The sequence below is a fragment of the Strongylocentrotus purpuratus genome, unplaced genomic scaffold (genome assembly GCF_000002235.5).
Source record: "Strongylocentrotus purpuratus isolate Spur 01 unplaced genomic scaffold, Spur_5.0 spur5_scaffold_5, whole genome shotgun sequence".
In the NCBI taxonomy this organism is placed as follows: Eukaryota; Metazoa; Echinodermata; class Echinoidea; order Camarodonta; family Strongylocentrotidae; genus Strongylocentrotus; species Strongylocentrotus purpuratus.
In genome coordinates, this window is record NW_022145611.1 from 8,668,956 (window position 1) to 8,684,916 (window position 15,961).

The following is a 15,961-nucleotide window of genomic DNA, read 5'->3' on the forward strand; positions in this document are numbered from 1 at the left end:
GGAGAAAGTAAGCAATAGGTGTATATTTTAGTGGATTAGGATGACATCACCAACAAGAGATGAAAGAGCTTGTTGGATCTCAAGATTATACAACGATGTACAACAAATTCAGGTCTGGGCCCCGAGAGACAACATTCACATGACATGTAGTCAAAGGCACAACTCCTCAAGGCGAGACAGATGTATGAAGGAGACAAAAAAATAGCAAACAATGCAGACTTAGGTTGCAAGAGATGGCAGTGTCACAGTGTTACAAAGTCTTGCAGAAGAAGATTGGATTCAGAAAGTTGTTATGACTACCACAATGTTATGAATTTCAAGAGCAGCATCTCTCATGATTATGTTAATGAGATGTTAAATGGTTGTACTCTATGGAGATTTGAATTAGAAGGCTACAACTGACAAAATGTTACCATGTTTGAGAGCAAATGCTCTATGGATAGTATATTAATGAGATTCTGAATGGTTAGGTAATCTTGCAAATGAAGATCTGATTTGAAAAGACGATATTATGTCACAATGCATGAGAGCATGATCTGTCATGAATGTTAATGAGATATTAAACACTTGGATAGTTTTGCAGATGAAGCATTGAACTGGAATGAAGTTGTTACAACTCACAAGATGTTACAATGTTGAAGAGCAGTGGCTCTCAAGAATAACTATGTTAATGAGATGTTAATTAGGTTGATAATCTTGGAGATGAAAACTGATTTGGAAAAAAATTGTTACAACTGACAAAAATTTAGAGTATATTTAGACTGGTGGCTCTAACAGCTTGGTAGTCTTGTAAAAAGTAGAGAAGTACAGGTGTAATATACTTGCTAGGATTAAAACAAAATCAATCTATTCAACCAACTGCTCTAGAGAGATGGAAAATTTTCAGGCATATTTGCATTAAAACTGTATAGAAAGATAAATAAACATATCGTTTGCTGAGAGCTAAAAGGGCAGTATCTAATATATTGTACAGAATTTATATCCTACTTCATCTGAACAGATGTTATCTTTTTCTTTTTGACTCTTCAAACAGGTCATAAAACTTCAGTACAAAATGGGGAATATGATCAATTTGCAAGTTTTTCTCAATTACAATATCTATTTATATGAATAAGCATTTTGAATCTCTAGGTTTTTAAGAGTCCTTTAAATGTCTCCCTTTTTGGTAAACATAAATTATTGTAACTTTTTTTTTTTCTTCACAAAGGGTTAACACTGAAAAGACCTCCCCATAGCAACGTAACCTACATGTACACAAGCAAAATGTAAACGTATCTTCTTAAGCTCACAAAGGGTTGAAGCTGAAAAGAACTCCCGATAGCGAGGTTACCTACACAAGAAAAATGTAAATTTATCTTCTTAAACTCATTTGCAAGATTCGTCCCTATTCTTTTTGGTATGATGCTACAGATCCTCTTACATTACATGGAATTAAAATGGGTCTGATCCTCTTAAAGCATTAACATAAAAGACTCCACGTTTCATAGTCGGAATAGCTATATTCAGCCCCGCAAAATATAATTCCGGCTTTAAACATGTACAAAGTTGAGACGAGAAATAAAGTAAGAGCAGTGTCTCAGCAATGCTGTAGGATACACATGGCGAAGATGGAAATGGTTAGTAACATCGATGTTAAAAGTGGAAATATGCAGAATGGATAAGACCTCAGAGTTAATCTACTTTCACTATCTTCTTAATACTACAGGCTGCAATACAGAAGGCAGTATACAGCTAAATCGTTGTTACAGTCTAAATGATCTTTTCGATCCATACATGTATAAATCCCTTAATTCTAACTCTGTGCACTATTTCAGCAAAAAAAAAATGAATCCATAATCCCCAACTGTTGAATAAAATGAAAATTGAACTTCAAAGAATTTACATTTATTTACATTCATGACTTTTTTGTCGATTTTGGCAAATCAATATTTTTGCCCGGAGATAAATCATTGTATCTATTAAAGAACAAGGAAAATGTTTTTAGACTAATATTATTTGGAATAATCAATTTTTTCTTACAATTTAGAATTCCCAAGATGACAGGAATATTCTAGTCTATCACTGCATTGCTTACCCCAATTATTATTAATCTGTAGCATATAGATACATCATTCGGTAAGATCCAGGACATTTACTCAATACAGAGTTAACGTCCTTCTGGTTCTCAATAGATGACATTGCAGCTTTAAGACTTGCAATGATTCATTCATATGAATTATGCAAGTGAAAGAAGAAGGGATACCATCGAGCCTCATTCACACATAACACAGTAAACCACCTAAAAACTTTGCCTCAGCAAAATAAAACTATTTTATGCCTCAAGGAAATGCAAGAGGGTTTTTTTTGTTTAAAGTAGCAACACCAAACATAAGTCAACTATGCATCCATAGTATACTCAAATGACTGATCTTCATGTATATTGTGTTATGCTTTTAAAATCCCTTTATTTTGCTGTGGCATTTTTTAATAAATAGTTTATGAAGTTGTGTGTGAACGAGGTGTTAGAGTTTAAACAATGAGAGGGTTATCGAGGCAGTTGAGTTGATGAGAATGCAGTCATGAGAAATGAAGTGTCAGTTTGAAGAACCATAAGGTTGAAAGCATTAGAGTTATACATATAACATTGCAAGGTCATCAGTGAACTGATGAAAATGTGACCTGCTACAAGGGTGTTAAGATTTCCAAAGGATTCTCTACTAAAAATTGAGATATAGACATACCAGTTGTCTGCATATGAATATATTTTCCTTTCAAAATTTAAAAAGTCTCCAGAAAGCATCAGATTTTGGGGGGTTGGGTGGTTCAAAATCTGTAACATATGCTTCAATATGTAAATATTTAAAAGGCTTCTGTATTTTCTGTCCATTGCCTTTGTCCTGAGGTATGAATTTTGAATAATACTCTAATTGTGGGTCACTGTATTGAGATGCTTTTCTTGGGAAATGAATAGATCATTTATTTTATCAAAGAATCAAATATCGATTAGAAAATAAACACACATCTATACAAGCTTTGAATTTACAAATTCTCTGATAAACCTAAAGAAAATATTTTCTTTATGAAAATCATGAGAAAGGGAGTAATCACCTCATAAATTCTATAAATAAATTTATTCTTCCTGCGGCAAGTCACATTGAGATTATGCTCTACGAAAAGTGTAAGAAAAGAGACGAGGGCCCAGAACACGTACCATTACCTCTCCTGACCAGCTTAGGCATGCCCAGCTCGATGAAGAAGTTCTCCTCCTTCTCGTATTCCTCATCGTCGACCACAGAGACAGTGATGTATTTCCTGTGAGGGAGATGCAGACAGAGAGGATTTGGAAAAGGTTAATTACCCTATGTTTCTCTTGCAATGTTAATCTGATATGAGGATATTATATGGCTGGATAGATTTACCAATTTTATTTTTACCTAGTGATTTAAGCTCATTAAATACCCTGACTTTAAATCAAATGCAACTGATATTGTTTTGCTCATTAAACACATTGATCGATGTCTATATCTCTAATTTCAATTTCAATTCATGGGAGTGTATTCAGTAGGGGAACTTTAATATCCCATTGATTTTATTTCGTCTAATTAATATTGTACATCATAAAATTATTGACTATCCCCCCCCCCCCAATATGTCTTGCTTTAGCCATCATAATTATTATCATTACTATCATCACACTCATCATTGTAATGCTGATTCTGTCCTTAATTTTTCCAACTATGATTATCTATATATATATACACAACACTTTTTTTTATATCCCAAAGCAGAATTGATAGAATAAAAAAGGTTTCACTGCTTTCTTGCATTCAAATATTAGTTTTCATACGACTTACAACAATATGTGTAATCAATATCTTCAAAAGAGAAGATATCATGAAATATCACTGATCAATTTATTGATAAAAGGAGTTTCATGAATCAGATCAGGTAAATATACATGTACTACGTGTCTCCTATAAATTAAGACAAAAGAATTTCATCAGCATCTTTATCCCACCATTATGGGTAATTCAGTATACCAGTATACATTGAGAACTGTATACAGAACTAAAATATGTGCAAACATTACTCATCGATGTATGTGCAGAAAAACAGGTCAAGCATATTCCCCTTCACTATTTGCAAGGGGAAGGATGATGTATATATCAGAATGGCACTTAATAAATGCTCCAAATATTAATTGTACGACTATGGGCAATTACATCGGTGGATATCGAGTGGGAGAGCAGTCAATAGCGCAACCACATTGTGGCTAAATTCTCCAATTACTTCTTGGAGGTACTTAATTAAAGCTAATAATGATAATAACAATAATAGTAATAATAATAAAAATAGTAATAATAATAATAATAATAGTAGTAATAATAATAATATAGACAAAGTAGACAAAAAAAATTTCAGAAAATATTCCTACAAAAATATGAGCAAAAGTCTTACATCCAATACATTTTGTAGCTTATTAAGCATTATCACGACATCTGTAATGTGCTGGATGCAAGGTTGTCACATGCATATTGCGCAATTTATTAACTAGATCTTTCCATTGATAGCATCTATTTTGTTTTAAATTGGTGGAATTAATATGATAAGTGGTGGATAATTTTGCTTTGAATACTCTAACATCTCATTTGAAGCATTCAAAATGATGTATGTACAAAAAAAAAAAAAAATCATATACATGTTCATATAATTAGCACCTTCACACAATACTCAATTGTGTTTGTTTGATGAGGGCCTAGGGATATTCTGGTCTTGACATTCTCATTAGATTAAAGAATGGATACTGTGCGAACAAAACAAGAAAGTAGTTCTGCCGGCTATAGGCTTCTGGAAAACCAATCTAGAAGATGCAGGATTTCCTATGCGAACACAACTATTGATTGCTTACAAATTCCCAGCAGAAATAATTAGCCTCATCCTGCTATTTTCTAATCCATAAAAAACCCTGCATAATGCACAATACATAATCTCCATACAGGCCAATGTCCAAAGCGTGACAGAAGTCATTGTGTTTTGGATGCATTCATTTTCATTACCATGCTTAGAGTATGCCGTAATAATGCAATAATGATCATTATCTGCAGCCGTCTTAGAGCATTACGCATAAGGATAGTATTAAACCAGTTTGACAGGATTGTGGTATAAAAGCTCATCTCATTAGTTAATTTGCCTAAGGGTAATGAAATTCAAGATGAGAATTATCAGCAGCTAGATACCGGGGTGGTGAATTTTGCAAGGGGCAAGTTAACATGCAAATGACCGACTGAATTTGTTGATATGCCCAAGGTAATGCTGGATTAAACCCATCAGAAATGCACGCTTCGTGAAAAAGAAACAGTCTCCAATTAATCATGTACATGTATATTCATAACACTTCAGATTTTTTGGGGGGTGTATTTGTCAGTTCTTTTTTTATTATTATAGTGTCAAGGGCATTAAAAATGTCTTGGAACACAAATCAATTCATGTAAGATTAGGAAATGGGAGGCTAGAAATTTAAAATGAAATTGAAATCATCTAATGATGTCAACAGAATTCAATAATGACCAAGGAAGAATTCTTGATCATTCATGCGAGGTATACATGTCTTCAAGGCTTCTTGGCAGACAGTCTCCATTACAGTGAAGACAATGTATTGCTGTTGTTTTCTCTCATGTATACGGTAGGTCTATGATGTAGGGCCTATGACCATCAGACCCATGTGGTAGACTCATTATAATTGAAGGTCTATCATCACAAATATGACAAGTCAAAGCTGCATGCATCTCTATGCTTGCCACAGAGTCTCTAGACGTAATATACGCTATATATCTTTAGAGAATCGAGAGCCACAAAAAGAATTCATATTCCTAAACAAGCAAATATGCACTTCAACCCTCAAATAATATGGATTTAATAAAAATCACTTTTATTGATTGTAAGAAGGAAAAATATGTCATTCTATCGATGCCGTTTCTGTACTGTGGTGGTGTAAATCAATAAGATTTTGGTATTGTATCTAATATTTTGGGACAAAGATAGGCTTTCTTCTTGAAATTTAAGTGAATAGAATTTAATCTAATTGGTTTATTAAAAACAATATGACATTAGGCTCAAGACTGACATCAATTATTAATACAAACTAAACAAATTGCATTACATAAATATACAAAAGATATTATAATAATGGTATTAAACATTATAAATCAATATTATATAAGATTTAGAATTGTATATGCATAAGTAAATAAATTCAAAAGAGGTAAAGGGATTTTCGATTCAGGTAGCTTGGTATATTACTTGTATCAAGCTCAAGAACCAAAAAGGACAAAGACTGAGACTTGTCTCACAAATTGCTATTGCTGGTACATGCCTGTAATTAACAGTTGTATCCATGCAGCGTGACATCGTCTTCAAAGTAAACTGTGAATTGACATTAAAACATGTTCCTGAAACTGTAAATTGATGTAAATTACCGTAAATTGCTCATATGAGTAGTAGCGCACACAACGGGCTTTCCCCCTTATTTTGCTTTCATTCAAGCGTACAATAGCACATACATACATCTAGAGCATAAGTTAATTTGTAATATTGTAAAATCCTAATACAGTAATTTGCAAAATGCTACAAACAACACGAGTATGTGCTCATTCAATTAGGAGTGACTGACATGTTTAAAATACCATACATTACAGACCCAACGGAAAAGAACTCGCAATACACTTCTGTTTTCATAGTTAAAATATTTCATGTCCCATTTGTCTTTGCGGCCAGCTCGTAGATACAGATACATGCAAAACACATGGAGTCAGTCACACACACTCCATCTGCATGTGATGCTTCTTAACAAGTTACACATCTCATCAAGGCTACTACTTCATACATTCAGCATTGAACGATTTAACAGTTTTCTCCTTGCTGAGGGAGAGTTAGATTGCACTCAATCAATTAGAGTCCACTTTGACCATCTGACCACCACACCTTATAGAGCCATATAAAGAATTAGGTTAAGAAGGAGAAGCCTTTTAAATGATTAGTGAATTATTAGGAGACTGAGAATGGCCATCAATACTGGTGATGAAATTTGGACCAATTAGTTAGATATTCATGAATAGGAGGAATAATGGTTACAGGAGACCACATCATCACTTAATGTATCCTGTAGAGACTAATTTGCCAAGAGATACAAGCTACATGAGCGAATCTTTCCTGATGATCTTCATACTCAATAGGCCTGTTTTCATCAGCTCAAGTTTGCCAAATTACCCGCTATTTTAACTATTCCGATCACAAATTATCCAGCTAATTTGCGTCTTCATCAGCCCGCAGTTGCAATTAGTGGGATATTTGGTCGAGAAAATATCCTGAGAAATGTTGGTCTTGTTTCCAAAATATCCCGCTATTTCCCAAAGAGCGGGCTAATTTTTGCCCGTTCAAGCTAGTTTGCAATGAGCGTATCGGTCTGGTGAAGACGCAATTTCGAGCTTCGGGATAATATCCCGAGGCAAACTCGAGCTGATGAGGACAGGCATAAGGTCAAGGTTTGGTCTATTATTCATCATACATCCTATACACATTAATTAGCAAAATGCAACAAACAACAGGAGAGAATCCTTCCTAATAAAATAAACTTTCCATGTGAGGGCTAGCTCCATCTTCCTTTAATCTGTGTGATAACTGTCATTAATATTTGATCAGGTATGAAGCACTGGGATCTAAACGAGGTTCTAGAGCCATGTTCACACAACTGCCTAATCTCTGAAAGAAGTGTTTGAAGATTTACAGGGCGAACAAAATTTGGAGTATCCATGCGAAAAGTAGGACATCAGAGGCGTTATTCTCGTAAAGAGTGAAAGAGTTTGTGTGGCAATGGTAGTGTGAATAATGTGGGAAAATTACTACAAGAAATATAGGCTAGTTGGCCGAAGTGAGGTGTCAGTACATGACCTCAGAGATTAAGAGTGGACAGGCATAGTAAAAACTCATGGACTGTGATCAGTGTGTGCACGAATATTCATTCGCAAACATTCCCATCAGGGAATGATGCTAGAATGATGCCAGATTATTTCAATCTATCAGATTACTATTTTCTTGAAGTTAGGTAATCCAGAGTGATGCATAAAGTCTATCTTTTAGAAAAGCAGTATCTGAAAGATTAGAAGTAATCAAATGAGTGATTAAGCACGTATCAACAAAAAGAAGACACCATTTTCAAGAAAAAGTGATGTTAAAGCAATCCATAATAATCCAATACTAATCTAGGTATTATATCTTCTATAAACCTGTTTTCTGGAATGCTAATTACTAATGTGCATTAAAAGAAGAAATTAAAGGGAGACCTCCTTGAAAATAGGTGATTTGTAATGAGAACACAGCTCCGGAGGTGTTTGAAAAGGATGCTGTGAAGCTGCTGCAGTAAGCGCCAATGTGACAAGAATATGCCTGATTGCCTGCGACGACGACTGTCTGGGCCAAATTGGAGGGTGAATTGTGATTAATAGCACCTCACTTGAGTGGGTTGGGGATGGATTTCCACCCTCGTGTGTGTGAAGTCAAAGGCTTGTTTAATCTTAAGAGGCAAGAAGACTACATTTCAAACACGTACAAGAGAATCCACAATGTACTTGTCATTTTGATTTTCAAAAAATGGGTGGAATGAATGAGTCATGCTCTCATTGCTTGAGAGATGCATCAATATTTAATAAAAGCAACATTTTGAGAATTCAAAATAAATTCAAACGAAAGAATTAATCCTTTCAGTGCCATACATATACATGGCTTTAAGCTGCAACCTTTTTCTTTATGTTGTATTTCATATCCCTTTTTTTTTTAACCCCGAATATCTTCATTGATTTGATATGGTTTATGAATTATGATGGTAGGTACATACTCTGGTACACTGTTTGTATAAAGAAATATAATGAAAAATGGAAGTACAGGTGTATATTGGAAAAATGATTTTGCAGTATGTACTTTGAATTCTTTAAATTATATTACATTGCACTCACAGCAAGTAGTTTTCGGGGGTCAAATTCAAACAACAGATTTGGGTTGATCATCAATTGCTTATAACCTTAAAAAAATACTCCTTCAAAAAAACCTGCTTATTTTTAAATAATTACATTCAAACATGAATTGAAAACAAAACTTCATCACATGGGTAAAAGAATGCCATCGATGTCAAAAACTTGGAGACATGCTTAATGACGATTGTCAATCATAATATTTATCATCTCCTTTTTATTTATGCACTAGCGCAAAGGTCTGATGGATGTGTATTAATAAAGTGTCTGGAAGAACGACTTGTTGTTTGTTTAAACATGATTCATGGTTCAAAGGTTTGTTGCTGTACACCAGACATTGTTTAAATAGTCTTTTTTTTATGAAAATAAGAGAAATTGAAGTAACTAATACAAGAAAAAGTAAATTGAAGAATCCTTATCAAGTACCTGTCATTCTTCCATCTCATTTCATCATGTTTTTATCACAATGGCATTCTTTCCTACATGCATTTTTATTTAACTTTCATGTTCCTTTTTTCTGTCGCGTTTCATTCTTGGAATTAGACTACTCAGAAATTCCTCAACTTTATGTTTCATAATTGTAATAGTGACATTACTATTATGAAACTATAATATTTTGTTTCTCCAAAATGGATTGGTATGTTTAAAAAGGATGCCATCTGTAAATGTCAAAATGTTATTTAGTTTCATTACAAAGAAAGAACAAATGCTTCTTGGAAAGAATACCATATGTTACTGTTGATTTTTCACCATCTCATTTCGTGAATAATGCAGGTTATCTTTGATATCAAGTAAGGTGGCTATGAAAAAATGAATCCATATTATCATGTCTTGAGAAGTAGAAAAAGAATAAATATTCTCTTTCCACCCAGAATACATCATCTGCTAATGAAATAAGTATGCAATATCATTTTTCAGCACAGTTTCTTCATAGATTTAATTTCTCTCTCAGCAAATACTCTTTCTTTTGTATCAGTACATGTATGCACAGGATCATAAAGAAGGTCTTTTGAGCCCTTCAGTCAATCTGCTTTGCATTATTCATTACTTGTCTCATCATGGATTTTGTAATCCTTAAAGTATATATATTGTATCGGCGATAATTATACATCCTTGTACACATTTTTCCCATTTTAGAGTATGACACTGTATTTCTTGAATGGAGTTATTTAACCACATAAATATAACAAATAATTTAAAACATCTGGTGACATCCAAGACATTTTTTTGTTTTGTTTTGTTTTACTCTTTACAAGAAAATTATTTCTTTATAAATTAAATCTATTTAGATGATAAACAAAGATATTACACATGTATATATCCTAAAAATTGACATTTGCAAATTGTACTATAATGGCTTTGAATGCATGTTGATTAATTTGTGCAGGTTGGCATTTCTGTATATCCATACATCCCTTTAATCCGATATCCAAGTGATAGGCCTCTTCTGCCACACAGTAAATGATGGGGAGCGAACCTGTGAAAGGTTGAACAGGACGGCAGAGTCGTCAGCTCTGATTGAATTATGGATGTGGTCTGTGGATCAGCATGGGAGCCGATCAATTTACTCCCCCATCGCAGCTTGCTAAACACACGGGTAGGGGCAAGATGGTGAGGGGGCATGACCAGTGATTGATGTGATGTGGGGTGCACAGATACTATGATGGAGGCACGGGTAAGGTCGAGGAAGTGTCAGATAGAATGAGGCCTTATCAATTTACTCCCCCATCGCAGTTTGCTAAACACACAGGGGTAGGGGCAAGACGGTGAGGGGGCGTGACCAGTGATTGACCTGGAATGGGGGTGCAAATGCAAATTGACAGGGTATATGTAATGTTGAAGAAAAGTGATGGGAGACTATCAATTCACTCTCCTACCACAGCTTTCTAAACTCATAGGGATGGGGGGTAAGAGGATGAGGGGGCATGACTAGTGATTGATGTGACATGGGGTGCAAAGACACTGTGATAGGGGTAGAAGAAGGGCATGACCACCAGTCAATCTGTGATGGGGTACAGAGTACAGTGTGGGGGGTAGGGGTGAGCAACTAAATGGCAGGACCACCACCTCAGTGAAATAAGCAAAGTGTTCAGGATTAAGTTTTTTTTTTTATAAGTATGACGAGTACACCATTTGGGGGCATGATATGCGATTGATCAAACAAGGGGTTGAAAGACTTTGGAAAAGAGGCACACCAAAGAGAGGTCAGGAGCAACTGGGCAAAGATAGGTTGAGTGTATCATTAACCCTCAAAATACTGCTGTTATATTTAATGCAACAAATTTCCAATTTATGTAACAAAGACCTCTAGATGTGTGTTTAACTATAAAAGAAAAACACATCATATCGAACGATTGATCATAAAGAGGGTACATGTATATATACATGCAGCCTACAACATGTGAGCGCTCATTTCGATGACGGTCACAGCATCTCATATATCACTGATAAAGGGTTTGTAGATATTCACAGACAGTGATGTATGGTGAAAGAGTGGAGGGTCAGTGACAGGAAAGAAAGGATGATATATCATACTTCAGAGACAACTATATCATGAAAAATACATACTCAAAGGTTGCAGAAAATGTAGAACATGATAAAATAAGGAAGATCTACAGTACCTTTGAAAAAAAAAATGAAATTGCAGAAAAACACAGGAGAATTGCGCTTCAATTGCAAAACATACATCTCATGAAGATGTGGAAGAACTAAACAATTGGTGAACCACTCAAGGATTGTGAAGGAAAACAATGATGGTAAAGAAGGGAGATATTATCATTACAATAGAAGAAAGAAGTGGCAAAACATTATGACAAACTAGTGAAATTGTGGAATAACTAGAAAAAAAACTCTGAATGATTCAATTGACGATAAACCATGAGAGGAAACACATCAAATAGAATAAGAGTGAAAATGCAACAAAGAAGTGAAATTATCTCAATATGAAAATGTGGATTAACTAGAAATATTTTGAGAAGAAGATAACTTGACCCAGCTTAACAGAATGAAATTGCCTAACATACGATGATTATAATGATACAAATGAAGAAGAAAAAAATTAATGGAGATACACTCGTAAGAATGAAAGCGTGAGTGCCATAAAAAGAATTTAAATAGAGAGAAAATGCCAAACACACAAATCTTAGAAAGATGTGAAAGAACTGAAAAATATTTGAATGATTTGTCATTAAAGGTCTGGTTGCCCTCTGAGTATTCGACCTTATGATTAGGTAGAATGTATTCAAATGTATGCTAACTGTCAATTAATCACACCATGTTACCACCATATGAATCCATGCATGTAAAGACTTTATCGCGCTGTCAGGAGACCTGCATTTTAATGCATTTTAATGCATATGACTCATGTCGTTCAGTGTGAACCTCCTAATCACAACTTCCTGTGACGGAAGATGCAAAAAATTATTTGCTTGTTCTTAAATTGTGCTTCATTCCTTTCTCCCCATCTCTTCAGTAAAAAGAATACAAAGGAATTGAGAGAAATCTAGCTCTGTAAAGTTCAAAAAGAGCTTTAGAAATGAAGAAAATAATCTAATAAAAGAATCATACAGAAAATAGGCCCACTTTAGCATAGGCACATATGGGGCTTTAGTGACCAAAATGCTTTTTTTTTTTTTATAAAGAAACTGTGTCTCTCCCCGACTCTCTCACTCCTTCTTTCTCTATTCACTCTCTCCATCAATCTTCTCATCCCCACCCCCCCCCCCTCCATAACATTATCCCATTTTTTTCTTCCTCCTTTGGCTATTCCCCCACTATTCCCCCTATGCCACAGCTCCCCTTTCTCTCTCTCTCTCTCTCTCTTCCATATTTGTCAATTGACATTTCATTATCTTCAACATATAACTCCTCATATATGAATTATTAAAAAGAATTATATTAAGGCTTGGGTTTCATTCAAATTTAAAAGAACATTTGGAAATAAAATCAATGCAGTATATATTTGACCTACTTTGCAAGCAAAGAATTTCTCCCTCCCTTATCTACCCTCTCCTTAGATTACTTTATAAAGAGCTGACCGTGCATAGCATTAGCACATGCACTGTTCGCTTAATTTTGTTCACATGAATAGCTTTCAAAATCACTTTTTGCAGCTGGCAACATCATTAAGCATGTGCAATGAAGACATCCATGCTTCTTCTTCTAATTAAATGTCAACTGGGGACAGGGGTTAAAATATTGCATGCAGCATGAAAATGTACATGTGGGATCAGGCATACATGTACAGCATTAAATCATCAGATTTAAAAAGATGAATTATAATCATGGAGGGCACTGATCATGTTGGATTTCTGATATGAAACTATATATTGAATCACTTTCTCTCTCATGATGATTAACAAATCATACAGTCATTTCTGGCCCATATCAGATGTCCCTGTTTTGTTTCTTCATCATAGCATTTTGAGAATTGTGGACGGGTAGGGGGCTGTGGTTTATATATATATATATATATATATATATATCTGTAAAGCGCTTAGGCACGTCGTTGGATCGGTGTATTGAGCGCTATATAAAAAAAATGGATTATTATTATTATTATTACCCAATATGCACATCAAAGATATACCTGTAATTCTTTCAGAACTTCATAAGCATCCTTTTAGGCTTGCAATATCTCCTAATTTTTCAGACTGTAAATTTATAATAAATCTGTTGGATTCTACATAGAAGTGTTGTAGTCCAGTGGTTTAAGCACTTGAATTGAAATTCAAAGGTCGTGGTTTGATCCCCGATACGGCACTAATATCCTTTGGCAAGGCATTAATCTTCACTTTTCAAACTTGACCCAGGTGAGGTAAGTGGGTACCTGGCAGGGATTAATTCCTTGAATTGCTAGAGTGATGTAATGGCAGCTAGGCTAAAGCCGGAGTAATAATTAGTGCGCCTCATTACACAAAAATATTTCAACGCTACAGGTAATTTTATTCAGTTGGTAATAAAAATAGATATGAATTCCACTCATTTCTATCATCCAATCTATCATATATGTAGCTTCTCAGAATCGGTGCAGCACTGGTTTCAGACTGACAGGCAAGACATGAATATCAACATGTATATATCCTGTCCCTGTAGACAAGCCTGTGTCAAATTACTTATGCATGTTTATGGGCTCACCATGAAATTGCCAACACCAGCTAGTATATTACTTTACATCAATCAAGAATTTAACTAAAACATGCTTGTGGTGGCTGCGGACTGCGAAGAACTCGATCAGGGATTACGAAGCACTTTAAAAAGCATGTACAGGGATGTTGTAGGGCCTCAGTGTGCACAGAAGGCAGCATCTGTTCAAATATGCAAGGGCTGTTCAAGCCTATTTTCGATTCCCTTGTCTGTGATTAGAGCATTCTTCAAATGCCACACGCATGTTCATTACACGGCTGTGGATGAAACATACGTCTACTTCTGCGCTCAAATGTCATTCTTCCAACTTTCGACCCATGACTTCAATACAGATATTAGAACTTCTATGCTACATTCCATGCTTGAATTCATATCCTTACATTCCTCCGCATGAACAGGATACGGGAAATATGAGAACGCACCAAGTCCATTGTCAAGTGTAAAGGAGGCTACCCTAGTGCAATTTCAAGGAGAGCACAATGCTGAACTGTGATGCTCTGCACAGTATAGACTTCAATTTCATAAATTTCCTTGGTAATGAATGAGCAAAATAATCTGCTCAGTCATTTGAAAAGTGCATTTTTTATGCAATAGCAAATAGCATAAGCACAAAAGTACTTGGTATAAATGTAACAGGGGATCATAACCATCTTTTATGCAGTCAATTTCATAACAAACTAAATTGAGCTCCAATGAAAACCTTTACATTTTCATCTTTTTAATATGGTTTTCATGTGGTCAGGCTATCCCACAATAATTGAAGCATATTGTGGTGTTATTTGTTTGTATTGAGATACAGAAGTTTCAACAAAATCTCTTCTTAGTAAAATGTTGGCCCCAAGAATTTCAAGTTTAAATGTCAATAAACTTTTTTGAGGATCACCATTTCTCACATAAGCCTTACACAGAAGTGTCACTGTCTCCGAAAGGTCATAACTGGTAGTAGCGAAAAAAAAACAAGGATAATTAGGACCCTGATGTATGCAAACGAAGATTCCACTTTAGTTCTACAAGTGTAATGCGACCCTAGCCCGATGAATATTACATTGGGGCCTGAGTAACGGACACCAAAGTCTGTATTTTTCTTGCATCAAACCTTCTTAAAATACCAAACAAGGCTGCATCTTATATGTAAGCTTTGTTAAACCTTCAGTCTTACATTTGGTTTGTATTCATCTACATACTGATGCCCTTTGGAGGTCATGAATATTGAGAAGGTAGAAGTGGTATCGGTTTCATCAGTGCCCTTAGGTAAAAAAAAAAAGAAAAAGGTATATGTGTGGGTGGATGTGTGTGTGTGTGGTATAATACGCTCTCTGCATCTTAAAAAAAAAACCATAGCAAAAAAATGACATATATTTGTCAAGTCCTTTACATTCTCTATTCTTATTTACACGTTGGGGTATTTATCGTCACATTATATCTTATCAAATACCTACTCTATTGCAAACCCATTGTGCATCAATACATTTGAAGATCATTTTAATTGAATGGGATAATCAGTATCATCTCTTTCTTTAGTTTATTTTTTTAATGGTGTGTGGAACAATACACTCTCTGACAAGTCTCAGGATCTTTTACTACAGAACTATGTGTATTTAACTTTTAATAAGGAATCCTCAAATGCTTCATTGGATATCAAAGAGAAGTGGTCAGTCTTTTATTCATGCATTTCAATCATAGTAAAAACTAAAAAAGGACATGTGTCTAATCCTGTCCAATCAAAGTCCAAGCAAAGGCACACACATACACTTGAGCCCCATTCTCATCCAATGCTATAAAATTGCCTTTAAAAAATCTGCTGCTGTACAAGA

General features: G+C 34.9%; 1 protein-coding gene across 4 annotated transcripts in view; it reads right to left on the bottom strand.

Annotated features, from left to right (window-relative positions):
• LOC575892 (sodium/calcium exchanger 1) overlaps positions 1 to 3,443 on the bottom strand; it is a 50,292-nt gene extending 46,849 nt beyond the window's left edge. The window contains exon 1 of one of the 4 annotated variants that reach the window (XM_030998985.1): positions 3,197 to 3,443. In XM_030998985.1, coding sequence (XP_030854845.1) covers positions 3,197 to 3,218 — 22 coding nt within the window. In that variant the 5' untranslated portion in view covers positions 3,219 to 3,443. Of the gene's footprint in view, positions 1 to 3,190 lie in introns of all 4 variants that reach the window. The other 3 variants (XM_030998983.1, XM_030998984.1, XM_030998986.1) reach the window with 3 other exon arrangements.
• Between the last annotated feature and the right edge of the window lie 12,518 nt (positions 3,444 to 15,961).